This window comes from Chiroxiphia lanceolata, chromosome 25 (assembly GCF_009829145.1).
Source record: "Chiroxiphia lanceolata isolate bChiLan1 chromosome 25, bChiLan1.pri, whole genome shotgun sequence".
NCBI lineage: Eukaryota > Metazoa > Chordata > Aves > Passeriformes > Pipridae > Chiroxiphia > Chiroxiphia lanceolata.
In genome coordinates this window covers 528989-554092 of record NC_045661.1, presented here as the reverse complement: position 1 = coordinate 554092, position 25104 = coordinate 528989, and the positions used below count along the sequence as shown (strand labels likewise).

At 49.4% G+C, this 25104-nt stretch overlaps 1 protein-coding gene across 1 annotated transcript; it reads right to left on the bottom strand.

Annotated features, from left to right (window-relative positions):
• Window positions 1-1836: 1836 nt before the first annotated feature.
• NUDT3 (nudix hydrolase 3) lies at window positions 1837-24923 on the bottom strand. Its single transcript, XM_032710875.1, has 5 exons — window positions 24626-24923; window positions 13407-13517; window positions 5975-6019; window positions 5172-5256; window positions 1837-4300 (listed from the first exon to the last, which is right to left on the bottom strand). The coding sequence occupies exons 1-5, from the start codon at window positions 24722-24724 to the stop codon at window positions 4131-4133; spliced, it is 510 nt and encodes a 169-aa protein (XP_032566766.1). The 5' UTR covers window positions 24725-24923; the 3' UTR covers window positions 1837-4130.
• Window positions 24924-25104: the final 181 nt, after the last annotated feature.

Below are 25104 nucleotides of genomic sequence, written 5' to 3'. Positions count from 1 at the left end.
AGGTACACAGAGCTCGTGGAAAGACTGAGCAGCAAATAATGCAAAGTGATTGTTCCAGATCTAGAGATATAGTAAATATAAAACAGGACACACAGGAAGTTCAGCAAACACTCTTGGACCTCCCCACATTCATTTCTGAGGCAATTCTAGAGCCAGTTTCTCAAGTATAACTTCAAAATTCCCACCTTCCCACCAAAAAAAAAAAAAAAAGGAAAAAACCCCCGATGGACTAGCACCAAAAAGAGATTTTATAAATCTCCTAAATACAACTTCAGTTCAGTTTATTTTTCACCAGCTACACTTCTCTTGGTTATGTACAGACTCCTGACACTAACCCCAGTACAGCACTGCAGGATCTGCCCCCACACCAGCCCAGAGCAGCTGGGTTAGTTCACTCCAACACCAGGAACGGGAGGATCACACCCTGTGTGTGCCAGGGGCTCAGGATCACACCCTGTGTGTCTCAGGGGCTCGGGGACAAGCCCAGGGGTGCTCCAGCCACAGGGTCACTGTGTCCCAGCAGAGCCACAGCCACTGGATGATGCTATTACTGAGCAGGAAAATGGAGCCAGGAGGGAAAACAGCCTGGGAGCAGGAGCAGAGAGGGCACTGGGTCACCCAGTGCTGCTGAGCATCTCTGTGGGATCAAAGCTCCTCACATGGCAACCCCACCACTGCTGGGGGCAGGTTTGGCTAAAGAGACTGAGACCTCTGATCCTGCCCCGGCCACAGGCTCTGCTTGGGAGGGTCAAACCCTCAAACTAGTCACCCCTGTTGCTTTGCACAGGTCCAGCCACTGCATCAGGCTGTGTGAAAGCACAAACACATCCACTGGGGATAAAAGAGTGGGTCTGAGAACAGGCAGGAAAATCTACAGCTCTTGTAACCGGGGCACACATTGGGCCTGTGCAGCCTCAGGATTTTGCTCCCTGGGAGCAACCGCACACTGCGGAATGCTGGACATGGTTTCTGCATGGAAAAGCTGAGGCCCAGAGCCCGTGCTGGATCCAGGAAGGGAACTGAGGATTCCTGACATTCCCTACCCACATTTTTAGCCACTGAATACTTTGTGTCCGCACAAGGGAAAAAGCATCACTTGCAGATTCCAACCCCTTTTCATTTCTCCCTTTACAGAGTTTGCTTTAAGGCACATTCCAGCTGAGGCTGAATGAGCTGCCTCCATGCTCCATGGAGAGCAGGGAAGAGCTCACAGCATCCACCTACCCAGGAACAGACCTGCCAGCTCAGGGGGGCCCTACAACTGCTGCACCTCACACCAGTGCCCAGGGAGCAGAGCTGGGCTGAGAGCCAGCTGAGAACTGCTCTGAGGGGATGCTCCATGTAAGGGTCAGGCCAGTCACGACATGCTGAGGTAAGAATTTCCCTATCCAATGCTACCAGCTCAGAACACCACCAGGTTTAGCAAGGCTGGGAGCCCAAGGCTCATCCCACGGGGTTCAGCAGGGTCAGGACAGTGGCCTCAGCACAGACACCGAGCAGCACCGGCCCAGGCTGCAGAACCAGAGCACGGGGCCACTCTCCCAGCAGGTTCCCCGTCCCTCACACAGGCACTGACTGTCAGTCCCAAACCAATTAACACCAGTTGGGATAAAACCACTGCAATTGCTGGGGTCTGCAGCTGGACTAGCTCTAGAAAGAACCTCAGACGCTGAGGAATGGTGTGGTGCAGGGAGAGCTCAGGGAGCACGGGGCTAAGGCCTGGTCTGAAATCTGCATCTCTTCAGTCAAGACTATTCCTGCCCCAGAAGCCATTTCCAGTTACAAGGCATAACATCAGCCACTCTGTGGTAACAGCATCAATTCATGCCACATTAAAACACTTTCTTGGCACAATTTATTTTTCTGACCCAAACAAATAAGCCATTAGCAAGTCATTAACAATATTCTACCCTATATTGTCAGTTTAACAGCCCTGTAAAAACATTTTTAGTTTAAAAACAAAAGTGTGCATGCTGCTGATATTAAAACTGCAGTTACTCTTTCAGGAGTACCAGCTGTTTTGTTGCAACGCGTTCCCAACATACTAATCTGTACAGAAGAGACCAAGACTCCTCGAAGGCAGTAGATGGCTGTGTCAGGTGCCTCGCAGGGCGCGGGGACAGTGACTGTCGGAATTCCTTGTACACTTCCAGATAGAATATTCAAGCCCTTTGAGAGTTTGGTTCAGGCTGACCAGCACAGAGTGAGAAAGGATTGTACATTCGTCTCTAAGTTGAAGTGAGCTGAACTGGTGTAATTTAGGCTCAATTCCAGATGCCCGGGTTTGAGCTACTCCTTGAATAATGGGCTGTTCCTTACGCGCGGTTTTCCATGTCAGCGAGTGCTGGCACTGCTTTTGGCCTTGCTACTCCACACTGATGAAAGCAGGGAGAACAAGGAAAGGAACAGAAGAGGATCTTAAAATGAACAGCTTCTTGCCAAACCAGCAAGGATACCATTCCCCCTTGTCCCAGGCTCCATGGATATTTCTATCAGATTTTCATATTGTAAGTGCTTCTCGGGAAGAGAGAAAACTCTGGAACAGTGAGTGTTTATTAGAATATTTTTTGTTAAATAAAGAGAAGGAAAAAAAAAGGAAAAAAAAAAAGAGCACTGCAGATTTAATTTCACATCTTGGCTCTGCTCTGACAAAGGAGAGGTTACTGAACTCAGCAACCACTTCCTGTCCCAAGCCAGGGATTAATTAATGCCCCTCCCAAAACTTGTACCTGACCCAACCCACCCCCCAGCCCCAACCCTTCCCATTTTATTTCCCAACTAGACAACACTGTTGGCAAATCAAGACAGCATGAAACTTACAGCAATAAAACAACAAACCCCCGTGTGAAGTGTGCCAACGCATCGGGGAGCTCTCCTGCGAGCCGGGCGGGCTCCCCCCGGGAATGCTGCCGGAGCAGCTGTACCTTTCACGGAGGGCACACTCCACGTGCGACTGTAAGCGCTGCAGAACCACAGGACAAGAGACCCAACACCTGAACGTTTCCTCCAGGTCCTCTCCTCAGGACACACGTGGCTGTCCGACCGCGGGCTCGCGCAGCAGCGCTCCGTGGGTCCGATCCGATGCTTTCGCACAAATTCCAAGTCTCCAGCTCAGCACGGCGTAAGGCATGTGGACAAGAGAGACACGAGCAGAACGCAGCAGGAGCAGGGAACAGCACTGGGGAGCCACACTGCAGTCTGTCTGTCTGACCCCCGTGCAGCCCCGGCTCCCACTGCAGACGACGCAGTCCGGGTTCTATCGTAGCGTTGCTGAGGCTGTTTGGTTTTGGCCAAGGGGTAAAGACCAACTCCTTGTGGTTTCACTCTGATGAAAATGCAGAAACATTGGCAGAAGCTGTCGGAGAAGCCACGGAGCTGCAGGGATGTCTGCAGGGATGTCTGCAGGGATGTCTGCAGGGATGTCTGCAGGGATGTCTGCAGGTGATCAGAACTCTGCCCTCAACTTCAAGTGTCACTGCACTAAATCGGGAGATACTGGATGGGGAGTAAACTGGCCCAGCCACTAGCACTGTCACAGAATGTGTATTTTTAAAAAACAGAACAAAAGGCAAACAGATTAATTATGAACCCTTCTTTTCAGAAGCAGACCAGGATTAAAAAAATTCCCGCAAAATTAAAATGTTAGATCCTCCATCTAAAAAAAGTTTATACAGACGTGCTGCAAGCGACCCCCACGTGGGTCTGAGCAGCACTTTACAGTACAGACTAAGACTTGAAGAGCTGATCTCACATTGAAGTCTTTTAATTAAAAAAAAAAAAAAAAAAAAAAAAAAAAGTGGCTCTGGCTGGGGTGACACGAAGGGGACACTCGGGACACTTCAGAGCACAAGGCAGAGGAGGGGCTGGCAGCCTCCAGGCCATGGAGCGGAGTACTGGGAAAGGGGCACTTCATGCACAAAATGTATTTTACAAAATACAGATCCAAAAAAGCAAAAAAAGCCAATGAAAAAAAATCCCACCTTGCACTAAATTGCAGCACTCTGAACACTTGCTCTGCCCCAGGCGGCTGCCCATGCCTGGTGTGAGGGAGGAGGCATGGAAACGGGGAGGGGAGGGAAATCCAGGTCTCAGTCTGGGTTTGGAAATGGCTCTGGCAGGGACGTCGTCAGTCATCTGATGTCGGACACGGAGCTCTCGGAGTACGGCGTGGTCATCACCGGGGTGCCGTTGTTGGCCAGACAGCCTTGCCTCAAGGTTTCAAAATACGAGGCCTGCACTGGTTTATGATATTGCAGAACTTTTATGGCATCTTCTATCTTAAACCATTCCCTTTTCCTCCCTGGGGGCAAGGAGAGAAATCAGTGAGTGCCACAGAACGACATTGTCCTTTCCAGTCTGAACATTCCTGCTCCTGGGCTGTCATTCTCTGTCACGGGCACCAAGGCTGCAGGACTCACTTCACTGGGAGCAAACTGGCAGTGCAAAGGCACTGGGAAATTCTCCTGGGATTCTCTGATCTTGAGGGCTTCCCACTCCAAACCCACACTGATGGCTTTGCATCCTCAGGACAGGTGTTTGTTTAGGGCAGTACATCCCCTAACTTGCATTTCCTAATTAACCCCCCCATTTATTTTGCTATTTCTGCAATTTCTATTCAAGTCAGATACTCATTTTAAGACAATCCATGACACATACCAACCACCACCCAATTTCTATCAGTTTGCAAGTGAACTTCAATTTCCTGAGGACAGCTCTCTTCCCATAAACCCCTTCCATACACAGCCTAAGGAGAGTCACATTCCAGGTGCTGCAGTGCAATCCCTCCTGGGAACAACAGGTTCATTTCCATTTGGGAATCCAATTTAAATGCACAGATTTCAAAGATAACAGGGAATGATTAACCCACACTGCCCACATATATTTCCTCTAGTCTCAGACAGGACAGCTCTACATGCTCTTTGCTTTGCACCTTCCAGTGCAAGAATTAAACACAAAATTGCTGCAGAGACAGCTGGACAGTTATTTAGCTTCTCTTGGGCCACAGAGGTGACAGAAGCTTCAATTTGACCACAAATTTTTTTCCCAAGCAACCAAAGGACACACCACTGCGACCCTTCCTAACCACTCCCACAGGGATTCCAGGTCCCAGAGGGATGCTGAGCTGAAATGGTTTGTCTGCATCAGTTAAGGGCAGCGAGCACAAAGCTTACCAATATTGACAGAGTCCTCCCAGTCCTCCAACACTTCGGTGACGATAAGTACGTAAACATATGTCCTGTGCTTCCTGTCCCGGTTCTGGAAGGCAAGGGGAACAGAGTAACCACAAACCATTTTGGGCAGCAGGACAGGGGGGGACTGCAAACTGCCCCCCACGACCCTGGGGCACCCTGGGTGCAGCTCCTGCCACATTACAGCTCGTCTGTAGCCACTAAAAGCTGTTGTGTTTTAAATGAGAGGTCTGAAAATATTGTTAGGGACTGGAGCCCTAAAGTGTAGTTCCTGATCCGTGGGGAAGTGGTTGGAGGACTGATACGCTTATAAATCAGTTCCTCAGCTGGGGAAAAAACCACAGGGAAGATTTTTACACAACTCAGAAACTCCAGAGTCAGGGACAGAACAAGGGCAAGAGCTGTGTCTGGTACCTGCTGACTGTGCAGCACCCCCAGGTGTGGCTGTGCACCCCACGGGAGCACAAACACTGCACCGGCCCCTCTGGGTGCTAGAGAAGGAGGGACTTTGCTCCCTGGCTGGGGGTGGCCTTTGGCAGCCAGAAGGGTGTGAAGGCACCGAGAATATTCACTGTTGCACCAGGTATCACCAGTGATTTCAGCTGAAGTGCCCATTGCAATGATCAAGCTGCTGAACACATCAGTGTGAGCTTTTATTTAGAGGGAACTTTGAAGTTTCCCTCCACACAAGCACCAGCTCACTTCACAACACTCCTGCAGAGCCATGGTTACTCCAAGACAATTTTTTGCAACAAAATTTCACAGCATCGATGTCTGAAACTTACCTCAAAAATTCCCACTAGTCTTCCTAACGTCCCTTTCACTCCAGCCTAGGAGAAGTTCAAAGAGAAAAGAAACATGCTTTAACAACAGCTCAGTACGTGTTTTCTACTTGTTGTGCAGGACCAGTTCCTTAGGACAGGAAGCAAATGCTCTAAAATTCTGTTCATCTTAAATCAACACAGTCACAAGATAAGAGACAGAAATGTATCCCGAGTTCTAATCATCCATGCATTCCCAGGATTTTTTATCTTGTTTTCCTTTATTCAAGCAACTTTGAATTCAATCTGGAGGAAGAAGAAATATTTGAGGAGTTACTCCTTGCATACCAATACACTCCTCGTGACCAGAATCTCCTCTGCAGGTTATTACAGCCTGAGCACAGGGAACATCGGCTTTGGGGTTCAGCAGTTTTAACTCCTCAAAATTATAGTTTAAGAAAGTAACTTTAAAGGACATCCATTTACACCCTCAGAGCAACATGACAGCTCCCAGGTATTTCAGGGGTGTCCTGTACACACCTGAAACCAGCCAACACAAACGCACTGATGCTGTGATGTGGCCCCAGCAGCAGCAACAAGAGGATTTTGGATATAGCACAAACCATGCTGAAATAGGACTCTTGAATCAAGCAGAGACACAAATCAAGAGAAGATCTAAGCAACAGTTCTGTCTATTTGAATACTACTGAGGATCTACCCCTTCATCACACTTGGTGTCCCTTTTGGCACCTGCTCCTCCCCTCACAGCTGTTCTCAGCTCTCCAGGGCTGCATCAAACCCCAACCCGACCTTACAGTCCCTCCTTTTTGACTACAGAAAGGGAAGATTTTGGTCCATGACTTAACAGGTCTGAACCAACCCTCCCAGCCTGGCACACAACCCAGCCACCACTGGGAAGAAGGGTCAGCTGTGCCTCCAGCAGCTGGAACACACCCTGGACAGCCGAGGGAAACAGTGCCTCCTGCAGATGGGATACAGGCATCTCACTATGTCGAGCTGCTTTTTTTAGAAAAAAAAAAAGATGTTTGGGTGATGTTAATGACACGAGAAATTCTCTGTCCTACTGACCAGCTGCTGTACAGTCACGTGCCCTCAGAAAGGAAGAACTTTCATTAATGAGAATATATTCCTGGTTAAGTTCCAGCCTGCTGAATGAACATTCACAGGTACAAAACAATCCAGCCACAGCACATCTCACTGCTGCTTCCAACGGGAGCTGATGAGGAACTGCCCCAGGAGCAAAGGGTTTGCAGCTCCCCCACTACAATCAGCCACACAGATATATAAATCCTTTTGGTAATGCACTCACTGAGCTCTACTTCCAGGAAGGAGCTTTTCAGCTGAAGCTTTTATGCTGGTTTTGGACACAAACTTTATTGTCTCCTCAGAATTTCTGCCATCCTGCTCAGCCCAGAGGTGCCCCACTGCCTCTGGCCCACGCAGCTATTTCTGGAGCAAACAGCAGTTCCCTGAAGGTCACTGTGCTGCACATGGCAGGGCCTGACCTTTGTGGGGGAGTGATCCCACCTCCTGAAACTGGGGCTGCTGACCTGGGCTCCCAAGGCAGCTGGAAGGCAAATGCTTCAAATACATTTCCCTCAAGGAACACCTTCAGCAGTGGGATGTATTTTTTAGCTAAGCCATGTCCACCAGCCAGCAAGAACACAGGGAGGAACACGAGGCTTCCACCTTTGCACCACACAGACACAGATGTGTTAAAAGGTGAAGTGTAATCCAATATTTCTGGTAAATAACTGTCTTAAGCCACTTCACTGGTTCCTGAAGAAGGCTGTTGAATTTCTGCTCTCCTTATTTACCTGTAGGCAACAAATCAAAAGCCAAGGATGTTGTTGTGATGGTTTATTGAACTCTCAAGCCTGACTAGAAATAAATTTATCTCCAGGCAACTAGCAAGCCTGGAAACTAAGGATGAATCCTGCCCAACCAGCCTCCCAGGCAGTTTATCCCCAGCTCTAGAGCTGTGCTTGAAGTAGCAGAGGGAGGTGAGGAGCCCTTCCTTCTGTGCTGGTAAAGGGAGATGATGGAAATAACGCTGTCTGCAAACCAGGATCCTCCTAATCTGTCCTGCCTGGTCTCATTCACCCAAAAAGGCACAAAAAACGATGCCAAGGCAACCATGCACTGTAGAAAAATCATGATGAATTACAATCAGACAGCTCAAAAAAGCACCAGGGTTTGTTTCATATAAGAACTTATCACATGTAGCTTAAATGGCCACATAAATGAATGGTTTGATTCAAACAAAACATGTGCTGATTTTATAGAGCAAGTCCCTACCAAAGCCTGCAAAGCACATCAGCCACTGCTCCTGGGGGCCAATGCCTCTCTCAGCCTGTTTTTCTGGTACAGAGGATTTTAAAGACAACATACAGGACACCCAACACAGACTGACAGGACTGTCAGGCCTATTTTTGATAAAGCACTAAATTCCCACACCAACAGAAGAGTCTCTGTACAATGGAACAAACAGACATGCCAGTGGAATTCACAGTCTCACACAGGTTTATAACACAAAAGTTGCCCAAGACACCTGAGAAAATAAATAGCTGCTGTCACTAACAAAGCAAGCTTGGTAACAAGCAACAGAACTGCTGGGCTCCTCTCTGGGCAAGCTCCACACGCCCTCCTTTCCTAGGGGCCAACAGCATTTTCTTGGAGAGTTAAAGCACAGTCACAGGTTCATCCAGGCCTGCAGCAGGGTCTCAATCTTAATTTGCAACAGCCAACTCAGGAATTTTCTCTTCGACAGTGAATGGACTGAGAATCCTCTGCCCCCCTGGGCCACAGCCATGGGTGTGGCAGGGGCAGCACAACTGACCTGGGGACGTGTTCCCCCCAAGCACTGCAAGTGCTGCACGTGGAGCCCATGCTGTAACCTCAAAGTACATGAGGGTCCTAGGAGCATGCTAGGAGATGCTACTGAGCCCATCAGCAGGGCTAGGAGGGCACCAGCACCAACTGTTCCATCTGCAGGTGTGGAAACAAAGCAAGGCCATCACACGACAGGATTCCCTGGGAAGAGGCACATTCAGGCAGAACAGAGGACACGCAGAGCTTCTTCCCTGCTCTGCTGATCCAAATCAGTGTCCAGCAGCTCAGGGAGTCCTCGCTGGAGGAAAAGGCAGCTCTGGCAAGAGCACATCAGCCACAGCCAGAGCCCAGGCAGCTGCCTGAGCAGCACACACTTCAAACCACTGCCGCACCCACAGGGGTGGGCTGGGGCTCAGGACAAGGAACAAAAATCCAGAGGAAATGAAGCTTTACTAGTTCTGCTGCTCATGGAACAACTTGTTTTAATAAAGAAAAATTACTGAAGACATCCAAGAACAGCAGGTTCAGGTTTCAAAGCTGAAAATAAGTTGGGGTCAGATGCAAAAAGCAGCCTGCAGCAACACCATCTGTTCCTCGGGACAGCTTTTATTTCCTTCCATCTGAGCTAAGGAAAATGTGGGTTGGAATTTCAGCTATTTCACTTTGCTCTATTAGGCTCAAAGCCTGCATCTACTACAGATTACTGCTGAGCAAGAGTGCTGTGGTGGAACACCCAAATCTTTGCTCTCAGACCTGCACTACTGAAGGTGTAAATCCACCCACGAGGGCTGCGGGTTCAGACACGTTCGGAGGACGCCGATCACAGACCTGCTGGGCAAACTGTGCTGTCACTGCTGTGTCTCACAGAGGGTTGGACTCATTCATCTAACTCTGTACTGCACGGCACCAGTGTTTGCTGCTAGGCTTGTGAAACACAAATGAAATACCAAGACAGAGAGAAGAACATTCCGACACCGCACTCATTTTCATGAATTTGAGTACACAGGGTACCAGACGGTGACTCTGGGCCACCACTTGCTCTGGGAGGAGTTCAAGGCCATCATCTCATCATTCATCCACGGTCCCTGCAGTATTTTTAAAAAGTCTTTGTATTTTAGCACTGAAAAATATCAATATTTGTATTCTAAATCACTAACAAAATACATGAAACAGTAAAGATGACTTAAAAAGTATGTTTAAGAGGGAAAAAAAAGGTCTAGTAACCAGATCAAAGTACTACAGACTATTTTGATACTGGCACCAGTTGCCTGTTTGATCACAGGATCAAGCACAACTTCTCTGGCTTTTGACTCCCATGAAGAAAGTACGACAAACACTCCTGCAATTTTATAAAATTTGACATTTACTAAGCATTTAAAGGTCAGGATGTGAAAGATGCTCTAAGTGAAAAATGAAATGGGTTTCACAGACGAATGTGCAGTGACTTTTTTCAAAGTCACTCTGTAATAAGTTTAATTTAAAGCATCTTTTTCTAAGCCATGTTCTTCACCAGTTGCTCACACCCATAAAACCCCCTTATTCCTAAGCAAAAAATACACTCCATGAGCACCAACACCTGTTTGGAAAGGGCACACACTTTCTAGAAGGTGAATTTCAGAACACACCTGCAGTTCCCAGCTCTGCAGGACTGATTACAGAATTTCCCAACAAGCTGTCAGGAATAAGAGGTTTTATTCTTAAAAGGCTGCTCTGACCCAGAGCGGGTGTGTTGTCTACTGCCACTGCCACAAACAATGCCCAAGAACTCCAGTCACTTCCAATTCCACGCAGACAACAGTGAGCATGACAAGTGTTGGTACCTGTCTACTTTAATACTCGTGCTGGCACAGATTAATACAGATAAGGACTACCTCAAACTAGGACAAGGACTTGGACTCAAACTGGGACAGTGATCACAGCCTTCACTCACAATCAACATTTCTTTTTTGGCACAGTCTTCTAGAATTTGGAATATCAGAAAGAGGGAAAAGCTGGATATCTTTAGATGACAATTATCCCAGTAATAACATGGATAGACTCAAACACATACAAGGTAAAATTAAAAGAGTGAAAGGAGAAGTTAAAAATCTTCGTTTGGGGAAAAGAAAATGCACACCATGCAAAAGAGAATGAATTGAGAAGAGGCAGCCTACTGTCATCTTCAAAGGCCACAAGCAACAGGAAGGGTCACGAGTCCTTACAGCTCTTCCAACTGGCTCTTATTAAAAACTGGAAAAGGCATACCAAAGTCAGGGGAAGAAACTCCACACGTTTCTTCCCCAGCTTTGAGCAGCATGGAAACCACCTTCTTTCAGAATAAAAATTACTTTGTGCTCATTGACATGGAGGAAACTGGATTTTCCCTCTCCCAACAGGAGCAGCAGACTGGACCTGTGCCCTCGTGACAGACACGTCTGTCCAGGAGAGAAGCAAAGACATCAAACCTACTCAGAAATCAGCCTCAGCTCCAAGCAGGCTGAAAATGCCTGGATTCACATGGAAAGGAGAGCAGGGGTTCCCAGCTGGCACACACACCAGCTGCCCAGCACTGCCAAACCAGCAGCACGAGCTGGGGAGGTGGGTGCTCCGATCCTTCCCAGCCTCCTGTTCCAACAACATCCCTCCCCAGCAAACAGCTCCTGGAGTTTGAGGCTGGGGCCGTAGGGGACACTTCTGTGTGCAGACCCTCAGCAGCACATGAGCACAGCCCGGCTGGGGAAGGCCTCACACCCCCAGAGCTGCAGAGTGCCCAAGTCCTTCTGTCCCTGTCGCAGGCCAGGCCCTGCAGACCCCTCGGGGAGCCCCTGTCCTGTCAGACCCCTCGGGGAGCCCCTGTCCTGTCAGACCCCTCGGGGAGCCCCTGTCCTGTCAGACCCCTCGGGGAGCCCTTGTCCTGTCAGACCCCTCGGGGAGCCCCTGTGTGTCAGACCCCTCGGGGAGCCCCTGTCCTGTCAGCTCCCACAGCTGCTCCCACAGCCCCAGGGAGCCGTGGGTGCTCCGAGCTCCCGCTGTTCCCCGTGGGGCGGGCAGAGGTGCCTGGCCATGACTCACCCCTGCCAGGCTGCCACGGCTTGAGTTACACTCCCAGTGGCAGCGGGCCACGTGAGCAGGGAACACCAGCCGAGGAGCGGGATTATCCCAGCCAGCCCAAACCAGTTCCTGTGCTGCCGCAGCCGTGCCAAGGCTCCCTTCCAGCCGGGGCTGCCATGGAAGGCGCTGGCTCTCCCAGGGCGCTGCTGCCCGGGAGGGGAGCGGGGATGCACATTTATTTTAAGGACTGAGAGGTGAAGCCATGCACCTCCTGAATGAACCCTGGGCTTCTGTATCGAATCACTCCATTATTAATAACACTTGGGCTGTAAAGCAGGAGTCTGCAGCTAAAAATATTCCTATTGTTCTGGTTGCACTCACTTTGGCTTGTTATGTGGTTGAAAGGTTGCCGAGTTACTGGAAAAGCAGGAGCTGTGTTACAAGCTGGAAACAAAATTTGCAAGCAGCAATCCCCAGTACTAGAGGGACCTAAAGACACCGAAAAAAATACACTTTGACTGTATAATCTTTTGTATCTTTGTGATAAACTGCTAGTTTATAAAAACATCCAAAGAGAAACACACCACTCAGGATCTGCCACATTCAATGAGTCCAACAGCCCAAATATTCAGCATTTTGTTAGACAGCAGCAGGTACTTCCAAATACTTCAGGGAGAAACCTGCATATACCAGACATTTCAATAAAGCAACTACAGGAGAAGGGTCCTCCCAAGTTCCATCAATTAGCTCTTGATTTCTGTTCTGCAGAGAGCACAAAGATTTATAACCCTCTCAAAAGCATTTTTAATCCTGCCTTATGTAACCATGAACCTACTTGGTCATCCATCTATAATCATTTAATCGTTTCTGAACACAAGCATCTCTCCAATTTGTTGATATTCAGAAGCAAATTCTAAAAACATATTTTACATACAATGCAGTCAACTGCCATTTGCTGCCTTTACATTTCTTATGAAGAAAAAGATTGCTCTTCCAGCTTTAAAAGAAAAATATGCCTTCTTCATACAGCCCATTGATCTGTGTTTGAACTTGTTTCAGGAGGGAGATCAAGTGAAAAAGAAAAACAGAGCTAACAAACCCATACACACTTTAGGAATTGTTGCTGGTAACTTATAGCCAATTTCACTTATTCACATAAACATCACAATCTGTTCTAGACCAAAACATACCAAGGTCCCTCTATTTGGAGTGTCTTTAGTGGCTCATAAGGGTTTTTTTCTACCTCCTAGCAAAGTACTAGACAGTTCCTCAAAGGCACAGCTGAAGTTCTTTTAAGAAACTGTTCTTCATACAGAGAAAACAAAGCAGAGAATATCTTCACAGGCATTGAAGTGCCTAGGGCTGAATTTTATCTGTTTTCAGTTAAAGGCATCAGGCAAGGACAAGTTCATTCCAGCTAAGAGGTTTAATTACATTCTCATGCTCGCTTTATTTAGGACTCCAGTTTCCTCCCATGTGTGATGGATCCCTCTTCACCTCGTGGAACACAAGCAAGAGTGCTGAAAGCAACCCCCCCCCCCCAGGGTAGCAGTGCCCAGCATCAGACACTCACCTCCTCACAGACCTCCCGCACGGCGGCCACGCCGGGCTCCTCCTCGGGCTCCATGCCCCCCCCGGGGACGATCCATCGGTCAGGGTGGCGACTGCTGCTCACCAGCAGCACCTGTGGGGAGCAGAGCACAGTGAGGGCACCAGGGCAGTGCTGCCTCCCAGAGCCCAGAGCCATCCCTCACCCCTGCAACACCACCGACACAAGGCCAGGCCTTGCCAGTACTCCACTTTTTCCATGAGCGCTGACACCGAGGCACTCCCACACTCCTCAGTACTTCAGCCATTGCCTCTCCCTGCTCTGACACTTTGCAGAATAAAACCACCTCTGCACAGCAAACCATGGACACAGCAGCACACACAGTGTGAGTTCACTGCGTGCTCAGGCACTGCCGAGGCCTGACAGTGCAGGATACACCTCGTGCAGCAGCAGAACACACAGATGCTGCTCAGCACCTCCACCCTTTGCAGAAGGGCCTTGATTTAACTGTCCTGGTACCTTTGGCCTTGCCTGTCCCTGCAGTTATGTCACCAACAACACACACACATCAGGGAACTCTCACTGCAGTGTTTACGTGCAATTGTCTGAGCAGAGACTCTCAGCCCCCTGTTTTCTGCTTCTTTTGCAGTAGGCACCCAGGAGGTCAGCTCTGGAGCCAGCACTCAGGTACTTTTGGTTTAGAGGAAGTTGTTCAATGAGGTGTAAGCAAAATAAAAACTTATATAAAACCACTTAAAATCCCCTAGGAAAGGGCTGCACAGACAGACGGACTTTTGTGAATGAGAAAAATAGTTCAACCCTCTTCCTGGGATTTGCCATATTCATGCTTTGTGACCCCCTTCCCAGGAGGGATTTGCCATATTCATGCTTTGTGGCAGTTTTTCTTGAACCACATTTTATTCCAGTGTACTTCTGCTCTGTACAAGTCCAGGTTTTGATTTCCCACCTTCCAGCAACACAAACGCTCAGTGACGCTCTCAACTAGCTACAGACTGTCCCAAAGAATAGCGAGACACTGAGCTTATTAAATCTACTTGCAATACATCCATGAGCAGAGATGGAAACTAAAAACAAAACTAATACTGTTGCCCAGCTCTTTAAACAAAGCTTGTTCATTAGAGTCATCCTGCTGTACTTCATCATTTCACTGGCACAAAGCTCGGAGCCAAAGCGACTTGCTCCAGAAACTTTCCAGCATACCAGTCCAATTAGGTTCCAGGCCAGCTGTAACAGTGTCAGACACTGCTGAGTTACACTGCAGAGACACTGAAATCCCAGGCTTTACTGGGGAAACTCTGATTTGCCAGTAGGATATGAAAAGATTTGCACTAACTATCAGGAGGAATCTACCTACAGAATTCAAAATTAAACTTCCGAAACAAAAACAAGCACAAGATTTCCAGGGCTTCCCAGTTCTTTTATCTCGAAAATTCTCATCTGCTAACCGACCACCCGGTGAAGTGATTTTTCATTTTCCAGGGCCACCCATCCCCGCTGGCTCAGCACAGGGAAAAGAGGGGGGTCAACAGGCCTGAACACACCAGGGTGAGCAGACTAGGGTCAGCTGTGGGGGGGCAAAACCCCAGCTCTCAAACCAGGAGCAGCAGAGCTTACAGCAGAAACTGCAGAGGGGTCACACCAACGCTCTGGCAACTGCTGGGCCAACCTTTTCCAAGCCTGGAACTGACCTCGGTTCTCAAGTGTCAGCACTCCTGTAATCATCATTTTTCTGTGGATCCCACCAATAACAGTCTCAAAGCCTCTCCCTTCCTGCTTCAGCCAAACTCACCCCTCAACCCCGTAACACATGAAGCATCATCATTTACCCAACCACCCCTCCCATATCCCTCCCATATCCCTGAGCACTCCCCAATCCACGGGATGAAACTCATACTGGAAAGGAGTGAGGCTGCAAGGGCCCCCTCAGTTCCACAGTTCCAAGTGGGATGGTCCCTGCCTGCCCCACCTTCTGGCCGAGGCTGAGAGAGAACAGCATTTACTTTATAGTGACATCCCGAGTTTTTGGCCCTCTCCAAGAGGAAGGCAGAATTCCTTTCCCCAGGCATCCAGTCCATGTAAAACACTATCAGTAAGCCATGCCTAAATAGGGAATGTAAACTTCATTCATCTTGAGAGCCCTCAGGCTCGGGAGAGTGGCCAGTCCTGGGCTGTCCCCAGCCACCTCCGGTTTGCCACCAAACCTCCTGGAGTACAGTCCCTGGAGTTATTCCTTCCTCACTCATCACCAGTGCTGTCCACAGGGCAGCTTGGACTCAAACTCCTGACTGCAGGTCAGCTGGTGATTCCGAGGACAAAGCTAAAAGAGAAGGAACATTTCAAGTGCACGTTTGCTGCCAGGTAAGGAAGCACCAGCTCTGCCGCTTCCGACTGCAATTCAGAGCTCCAGCTCAAAGGGGAAAAAAAGATTAAAAGAAGCTACAGAACCAGATCTTTGAAACTCACACAGCACACTTCATGCTCCTGAACTCCTGCCACCTACTAGTCGTGAGAACAAGGATCTGCTGTGGAACCCTGGACACAGAGTGCTCCAGGAAACCTGCTCGGGCTGAGACAATGCCTCAGCAACACACCAGGAGGAACTTTTGGGTGTAAACAACTGTTTGAGGCAAAGTAAATTAACTTCAGCTGCTCTGGCAGTTGAGCATTTTCTGAATAGAATTAATATGAACAACCCTCGCTGGGAAGGAAAAACCTGTCATTCTCACACTTTTATGTAATCAGACTATTTCCTGTTTAATAAAAAGGAAATCAAATCAGGAGAGAGCAGGAAACAAGCCCTACAAGGTCATTCTTTTAAAACAACTTCAAACAGGATATTGCTACCAATGAGCTCTCCCGAGACAAAGGGGCTGAGTTCCAAACGAGGGGGAGACACTGCTGTGCTGGAAAAAACCACACTTCCAACACCAGCCCTGTGTCCCAATACATGCAGTGCACTCAGAGGGATCAAGGAAAAGGTTGTTATAATCCAAATCCTAGACTGGTTTGGGTTGGAGTGGACCTTAAAGGCCATCTCATTCCACCCCCTGCCATGGGAAGAGAAACCTTCCACTAGACCAGCCCAAGGTACAGTTGGCTTTTTTGCTCATTTACTTCTTTATTACATAAAAACTTTCATTTGAATACACTCTAAAGAAGTTAATTTAATCTAAATAGTCACCAAAAATACACCAGAAATTACTTCTTTTATTTCTTTAAATCAGATCAGAACGCATGGGAAGCTTGGATATTTCCATTTTATTATTGCCAGGCAACTGTGTTTAAGATGGCTACTGAGACTCTTGGCCTACCAGGGATTTTGGAGTTGGATTTTGGAGCCAAGTCTAGCAGACTTTTGGGAAAAGCACTTGCAGGTATCATGCCACATGGCCAAGTTCTGTTTTCTGGGATTTGAAAGGCAATTATGTCATTTCAAAGCAGGGAAATGAGCAACACCAGCCTCTCTGGCAGGCAGGAGGTGGCCCTGCCGTGGCTCACACACAAACCCCCACTCGAGAGAAAGGTTAGAAAAATAAGCCAAGTTTGAAGTGTCAGCAGGGGCTCAGCCCAGAGCAGGGCTGCAGCCTCATGGCAAGAACCTTCAAAGCTGCACACAACAAATCCAAACAAACTTGAGCAGGAACAACTCTGCCTGGAGGAGACAGGAAACACACCGAGACATCTAAGGCTGCCTGCATCGCCACACCAAGAGAGAATCTCCACGGGAAAAGGTGAAAAGAGTTTGTCTCCTGGATAAATCTGGGCATCCCCAATACATAATGCTGACCTTAAAACAACCTACTAGCACATCAATCTGTTGTATCCACATGGAGGGGGGTTTCTGTTTTTTCTCCAGGAATAATGGGGCTCTGCAGCAAAAACTAAGCAACCAGAATCAGGTAGAGACTTAACTCCCTCTTAGCAAAACAGAGGCAGAGGGATTCCCAGGTTCTTTCATGCTGTGATGGATTTAAACAACCACCACCACCACCCATAAATAAAACAAGAGTGTCTACACCATAAGAACACCATTCCTCAAAAGAGGCTCTGCAGCAGAATTTCAGCAGACTAAAAGGGCCGCAGCCCTGCTAGAAGCTGGGCCCCAGCGTGAGCAGAAAATGAGCTGAGAACCTTCCAGACTTCCAGGAAAAGCCAGTGCTACCCACCCGTGCCAGCCCGGGCCCGCCGAGCTGGCAGCCAGCAAGGGAACAGCAGGCAAGATGTTAAATCCCGGGGTTTGGCCCGGCAGCCTCCTGCTGCCAGAGCCGATCCATAGCTGCTGGCTCCTGACACAGCCCCTGCACTGCCTTTCAGGCTTTCCCTCAATATTTTCAGGCTTTCCCTCAATATTGTCATGCTCTATATCAATATTTTCATGCTTTCCATCAACATTGAGCCATAAATCATGTCATTTGCATAGCAACTAAAGCAAAAAACCTCCCGACATTTAAACTCCTTTCCCACTTCAGCATCATTGATCAGAGCACAGACTGGAAGGAGACGCTGCCGCAGAGGCTGCGGGAGCCGGGAGCAGAAGATGGCTGACTGTGAGCTTTGCCTGTACAATCTGCCTTTGTCTGAAAGTTTCGGTTCAGCACGAGCCTGTTCTCAGAGCTGAGCTGTGGGAGCACCACTCCCGATGTGCCCCATGGCCAGGCAGATCCCGGGGCCGGTGCCATGTCCAGCATAACAAGCACCTTGGATGCCTTACTCAAAATTAACAAATATTCTCTCAATCTCCAAATGTTATCGTTAGTCTCCTTAGTGCTTTTCTATGTGACAAGAGTGGGATCTCCATTCGACCACATCAAACCACCTTCATGCCCTGTGACCAGCACAGGCTGACAACTGGCACTCTGCAGGAGCAGGAGGGGAGGAGGGACCCTGGCGTTGGCAAAGCCGTGCAAAATGAATCTCATTTCCCCGGCAGAAACACGGCCTCGACTGCTCTACAACAAATCACGTGCTGTGCCAAACTGCTAAGGCAGGACAGTCCCAGGGCACACGCCAGGGCTCATGGGAGGGCTTCTCCCACCTCTTGCTATTCCAGGCACACTCCGGAGTTTGCACAGGGTAGGAGCAAGTACAGCCTGTGGTCAGCAGGGCTACCCCAGCCCTGCACCCAACAGGACCAGGGCTGGGACCAGAACACACACCCTCAACAGAAACCCCTCTCCTGACCATGACGGCCTGTCCTCACAGGAGCACTCCCATTCCTCAGCAGGACACGTTTCCTTACACAGGTGTTATTTTCACACACACCAGGCTCCGTGGGATAACGGGATTTAACCTACAGTGTGGTACCCAGGAACTGGAGGCAGGAAATTCATGGCAGGAAGCACGAAGGGGAAGGTATTCACACTACAGAACTTGACAAAAGTAAAGCACAAGTCTTGGAACGGGAGCAAGAGGTGAACTGGAAGAAGTTCAAGTAGTTTCAAGCATTTGGATCGCACCTACAGTCCTATAACCAGAGAGGAAAAAATAAGGAAGATTCTGTTGGTTTTTAGGCTGCTGCTTAGAATAACAATAATAAATCACCGTGTACTGCGCTGCTGCTCTGGCTGCAGAACACCACGGGTCGTGTTACTGTTACTACAGTGCTCCTGCCACTCCAGAGCCACTGCCTGCTCTTACCGGGGAGGAACAGGATCCCAAGTGCTCCCTTCCAGCAAAATTATGGCTTAGAGAACCACAGAAATTATCTACACCCTGCCTCCCCCAGCAGGGCCGGGGCCCAGAGCAGCTGAAGGACCTGCACAGCAGCCACTGCTCTCAGGGGCTGAGGGCTGATAAGGGGCACTCCCAGAGAGAGACCCCAAACCCCAGAAGCTATCTCTGACTGTCAAAACCAGTTTGGTGACCACTCAGTGCTTACACAACTTGTCCAGGCACACCTCTGCCAGCAGGAATGCTAGCTTGTAACTGCCTTTTTGAAAAAGGAAGGGGGAAAAAAGCAATGAAGGGGTATTTGGGCCTTTTACAGATCCCACATGACTCTGGCTGTCAGCAGCTGTGTCCACATGCACTGTTCTGGTTAACATAAAACACAGCACACAAAACCCGACAGCCACCAAAACTCTTGAGAAGCTGCTCAAGCATAAGTAGTTAATTGTACACACAACATCAACACATGTCATTTACACACAGAAAAGTAACCCCGAGTCAGTATGAATGAAAATAACATTCAATCCACCTGAAACATCAGACAAAAATCCACTACAGGTAATCATATCCCTCTGAATTTCACATGTTAACATGAAATTTCTGAGAACAAAGAGTCAGAGTGAATTATCCACTGCCCAACAAGGGCAGCCCCAGAGACACGAATTCTGATACAAAGACACACAAAATTTGAAATATCCTGTGCAGCCAGTCCTTCGGGTGGACTGAAAAAGAACAAAAGAAAAAGAAATGGAGTCCCTGCTTCCCAACCACTGGAGGTCACATACAGCATCCCAAAATGGATGTTTGCTATTTGTAAGGAAGAGTTTTGTTGATTTTGCTCTATCCACTTTTTGTGGGTGACCCCATGACACAGCATGAGGAGAGAAAGGCAGGAAAAAGAGCCCCAGACTCAGGTCAGGCAATAAATGGATGTGAGCTGGAAGAGATTCCAAAGCACTGCTCTGCAGAGTACACACCACTCCTGGGTCCTTCTCCACAGAGCCCGGGTGGAGCACACCCTCCTCTTTCAATATTCATCACTCTTCCCTGAGTTGCAGCAGAACAAAACTGACTCAATTCTTCAGTTTCAAAACAACTTACTGAGCCTCCAGTGAATGAAGTGAAAATTTAACAATTTTCATTCTTCTGTTGTTTGGGAAAGTACAAGAGAGGGTGGAATTGCTTGTAAAACTGTTCAGTGACAGCTGCCTTTGTGGGAAGGGGAAACACTTTCTGAGATGAAAGCCAGGTCTTGCAGATGTCTGTCCACGCTCCTGCTCTTGGAGAACACGAGCTGTGAGCAGAGCTGAGAGGGGCAGGAGAAGCACAGGCAGGAGACCCATTTCCAAGCTGGCCCTTATCCTCCTGCAGATGTGGTAACGTGTTAGCAACAGACAGGGAGAACTTTATTTGGTTTCAACCACAACCCTTTTATGTAGCTGACAGCAGCACAGCCAAGCTGAGCCAACAGAACAGGGATTCCGAGCCTGTATTCCATGGGAAGCAGGATGACCACGTGATGCTGGGCTCACCTACATCCCAACAGTGAAACACTTCAAGTGTTTTTGGCTGTTACTGGTTAATACTGGAGCAGAGCACAAAGGATGGCCCAGGAGCAGCGCGTGATACCCAACGCACCCGTGGCTCCAATCCCAGCTCTGCCTGTTACATCACAGCTGGAGTAAAACCGGCCCAGGAGAGGTCAGAAGAAAAAGGTTCGTTTGCATTCCAAAGGCTTTCCCAGGGAGGCCGTGGGGCCACTCTGGTGACTGCAGGGCTTGGCAGGGCACTGGCCCCTGGGTGAAACTTCCCTTCTCTCGGCTCCATTCAGGCCTCATTCACAACTCAGAAAAGATGACCGAGCCCGGATCCTATTCTTCCCGAGGCATTTCCTCCAAAAACTCTTTAAAAACGGCCCTGGTTAACGAGCAGCTTGTCCTTTCACAGGCACAATGTGGGCCTGCTCAGACCTGCTGCTGCCCCGGCCTCACAGCCCTTTTATCCCTGTCAGATCCCACACGGAGCACGGCTCCAGCTGCCGCTGGACAGGAAGGCATTAGGGACACTTTCTGGAACATTTCCTCATGGAAACAGCTGGTCTACACAGAAGATACGTGTGTTATGTAAAAATAACACCCTGACAGCAATACTGAGAGGCAGGGACATCACTGAGTGATTCCAGAGGTAACACAGGACTCGGGAGCTCACTCTCTCCTTCCCCACTTGTGCAAATGTCCCGGGAGTTCACTCCACGTGAAGAGAAGGAAACAGAGCCCTGGATTCGGCTGCTGAAAGGTCCTTTGAAGTCTGTTCCCACTCTCCCAATGAATCCTGTTGCTGCCCCTGCTCTCCCTCCTGCCCAAGGAGACGGCTCCTGGTTTGGGACACCACACACATTTTGGGGGCTGTCCACAGAGCCCAAGTCAGAAATGTACTTTTTGCTCCATTCGAGATTCATGTTGAAATGAATTCTCCCTGTGCTGTTTTTTAAAGGAATATGTAACAAAGGCATCTTTTCAGCCAATGCTTGGTCTTCCAAAAACGTTCCAGAGCTTCTTTCATGTCCAAAAGTAGCAGTTTCCAAATGCAATACAGAGACAATGTGCGACCTCCAGCAGCATAAGGAAAAAATAAATCACTTAAAAACTAAAAAAGAAACAAAGTATTTCTCTGTTAAGACCCTTTATTTGCAAATGTACCATCAAACCAAGGACATGCAGCTTTAGCAATCTCCAGGGATTGCCAGGATTTCAAAGAAAAATACATTAGTGAAGTGACGAGTCAGGGAGCAAACACCTAAACAGAAGAAAGCAGCCTCCTCTGTAAGTGTAAACAGAATTTCTCTTATTTCTTTTTGTTCATTGACAGACTTGTTTAATTCAAGAACTAATTAGGGGTTCAAAACAGGAGAAAACTGGGTTTTTCAAAGTCATAGGAGGAAATTAAGAAGAAAAGCAAGAGCAAGGTTCTACTGTTTCTTAAGCACTTAAAAGAAAGAGCAACCAGAAACAGCCATTCCTAGGAAAAAATCCTATGTAATGCAGTAAGTTTAATTTATTTATCAAAACATGGTTCTTTTCTTCTCTCTTCTTTTCAAACAGTAAGCTTTTAATAGATCTTTAATGTACATACTTTGGCTCTGACTCTTTCTCCCCTCCCTGGAGAGACCTTTTAAATAGATCCCAATTTCCATTTAAATAGAAGCAATCAATAATAAAATATGTCAGCATAAGAAAGTATTATTCTCCAAGAGCAGACCAAGAAATCTTTCACAGCCATGTTCAACTATCTGCTTAAACATGCACAGGTAACACCTCGCTTGGTATCAAAAAACGTGGGCAGCAGTGAGTGCACACAAGTTGCCTTCCCTCAAAGTTTATTGAAGTGACAACAAATGGGAATTAACCTAAGAAAAAACTAGAAAGAAAAATACTAAAAATCAAGGTGTCCTGCTCGCTGATTTTAATCACTGACACAAGTTTGACTCAAATGGCTTCTCGGCCCTTTGGCCAAGGCCAAGCACAGGATCCATCCCAGTGGGACTGGATAAGAACTTTCCTAAATGTACTTGAGACAATCTCACTTGCTGGGCAGCTCCCACAGTGGGGGTGTAACAGGTGAGAACAGAGGCTGCAGTTTCAGCTCAGGGTTCAAGTCACAGGTACCACACACAAACAGGGCCCTGGAAAGGCTGCATTTGGAATGGAACAGAACTGCCCCTCCCTGCCTCATCCTGCTGGGGCTCCTCACCAACAGCACACACAGGGCACATCCCAAGGAAACCCCCCCAGCCCAGGCTGCAGCACTGACACAGCAACCAGTGCTCCCTCCCTGAGGTGTCCCAGGGCAGCACAGCCACAGCCCCATGTCACCGGGGATGAGGGGACAAGGCCACACACCCACAGTGCCCACAGCTCCAGGGACAACACCGCATTCACCCAGAACCTCCTCTGCCCTGGGCACAAAAACCTGCCCAGAGCTCCACCCGCAGCCTCAGAGACCCCTGGGAAGGACCCAGCACAAGCAGCCCGGGGAGCCAGCTCCCCCCACTGCTGCCTGCAAAACCAGGAGCAGACTGTTCTACCCTAGGTCATACCTAGAAACTACAGCCTGAAATGGGACCAGCTTAAATTAAATGAGATTCTTCAATCTACCACAGGTTGTTGCAGACCACAGCAGAGGCACAACTAACACAGAGATGGTTTTAAAGCTCAGCCTTACACAAACCTGACAGCTGGGCCTGCTGAAAGCACCTGTCCCACACCAGCTGCCTCTGGAATGAGTTCACTTTCCTCCTTCGACCCTCTTGGGTCAGCACTGGGACACTGCCACACTTGGGGTCCCAGCACTTTGAGGGCTCTGACACTGGTCCTCAACACACGTGAGGGCTCTGAGAGCAGCTCCCAGGGGCTGGAGGAGGTGGAGGGATCAGCTGGATGCTGCCAACTGAGGTGTGCTAAAATAAAACTCATAACCAAAGGCTAGTTATATCAGGTACCTGTTTAAAGCACATTTCTGCAATCAGACATGGCCAAGCCTCCACTTCTTGAGAAGAATCTCCAAACTCCCTCAGCAATTGTGTGAAATGGCAGGAGGACACCCTGACACCCTCACCCACCTGTGCTGAGCAGCCCCACCACTGTCACACAACACAATTATGTTCTGCTTCACAGTTAGTTCAAAGTACCACAAATTTCCTCACAGTTCATGGGAAGGACCAGCTACACTGAAGCTGCACCAAACACACTGTTGTAGCTTCAGACCATTTCTGCTGAAATGCTGACACTCCTCACCATGCCAGCACAGCTACAAAGGGCTTGTGCAGCCTCCTTCACATTAAATAATAACTGGATGTATGCTAATTGCCTTTCCTCCAGCGAACTGTCTGCATTCCCTTCAGATTTCCTGTAGCTACAAATATGATAATCAGGAGAACAAAGACTTTAGCACAGCCACTCACTCGGGCACAGCAAACGCAGTGGAGTGTGTGTGCCTGGCTCCCGCAGCAGCACAAGGGAGACCTGCAACCTTACTGCTCTGAGCGCCCCGAGCCCACCTTCAGAAGGTATTAATGAAGAATAGTGCAAAATTGCACATCTGAGTGAAGTCTCTGGAACTGCTCGGACAATGCAGCCCCTTAGCAACGCGGCCGCTCTGGAACCAACCAATCCACCTTTAATTCCCACTTCCTCCCAAGCTCTCTGGACAGCAACTTCTGGCACTCCATCAGTCCCCTTTTATCCCAGTTTCTTTTTATAAATCCAAGGTCAGGTTTCCTCTCCCATCTCATGTGATGTGCTGGACTGAAGTTGTGCCAGCGTGGTCGGTCCCCTCGGCTGCCAAACCCCCTCCCGCGCTGCCCCAGCCTGTCCCACCACCCCCGCGGCATCCCCCGGCTCTAACGGGGAGGAATAGCCATGGGGGGAAGCACCAACTTCCCCACTGACGCTTAATTACGCCTATTAAAAATACCCCCCCGCTGGGACCGAGCCCCCCCCCCCCCCCGGGCGGCTCGGGGGTCCCGGGCCCGGCCTCGCCCCCCGCCCGGCCCTCACCTCCTCCTCGCTCTCGCTGCGGAAGCACAGGCAGGCCGCCCGCTTCTTGTAGCCGTCCCCGTCGTAGGTGCGCGTCTGGTTGGACTTGAGCTTCATCATCCTCCGCTCCGGGGGCGGCGGGGCCGGAGGACGCGCGGCCCGGAGGGCGGGGGAGGGCGGGACCCGCCGGGCGGGGAAGGACGGGGGGGCGCGGGGGGGCCGCCCACCCGCGACAGTCTCTCTGTGGGTCTCGCTCTGTGGGTCTCGCTACGCGCTGCCGCCCCTCGCCCGCCTCACCCCTGCCCTCGCCTCCAGCCGCGCCTCCGCCGCCGCCCGCGCTCCGGCCTCCGCCGACGACGACCGCGCCGCCATCTTGGGGCTCGCTACGCAACCGGCGCAGCGCGGCCGGGCGGGGGCGGCGCTGCCGCTGCGGCTCCGGGAACCGCCCGCCACGCAAACGGCGTAACGGCTCCGGGAATCGCCCGCCACGCAAACGGCGT

Excerpts from the sequence above, each read along its gene's own strand:
- NUDT3 (XM_032710875.1), bottom strand. The coding sequence starts at position 24,724 with ATGATGAAGCTCAAGTCCAACCAGACGCGCACCTACGACGGGGACGGC. Across the intron at positions 13,518-24,625 it reads GCAGCGAGAGCGAGGAGGAG|GTGCTGCTGGTGAGCAGCAG; the intron begins GTGAGGGCCGGG and ends TGCTCCCCACAG. Across the intron at positions 5,257-5,974 it reads GACTAGTGGGAATTTTTGAG|AACCGGGACAGGAAGCACAG; the intron begins GTAAGTTTCAGA and ends CTTGCCTTCCAG.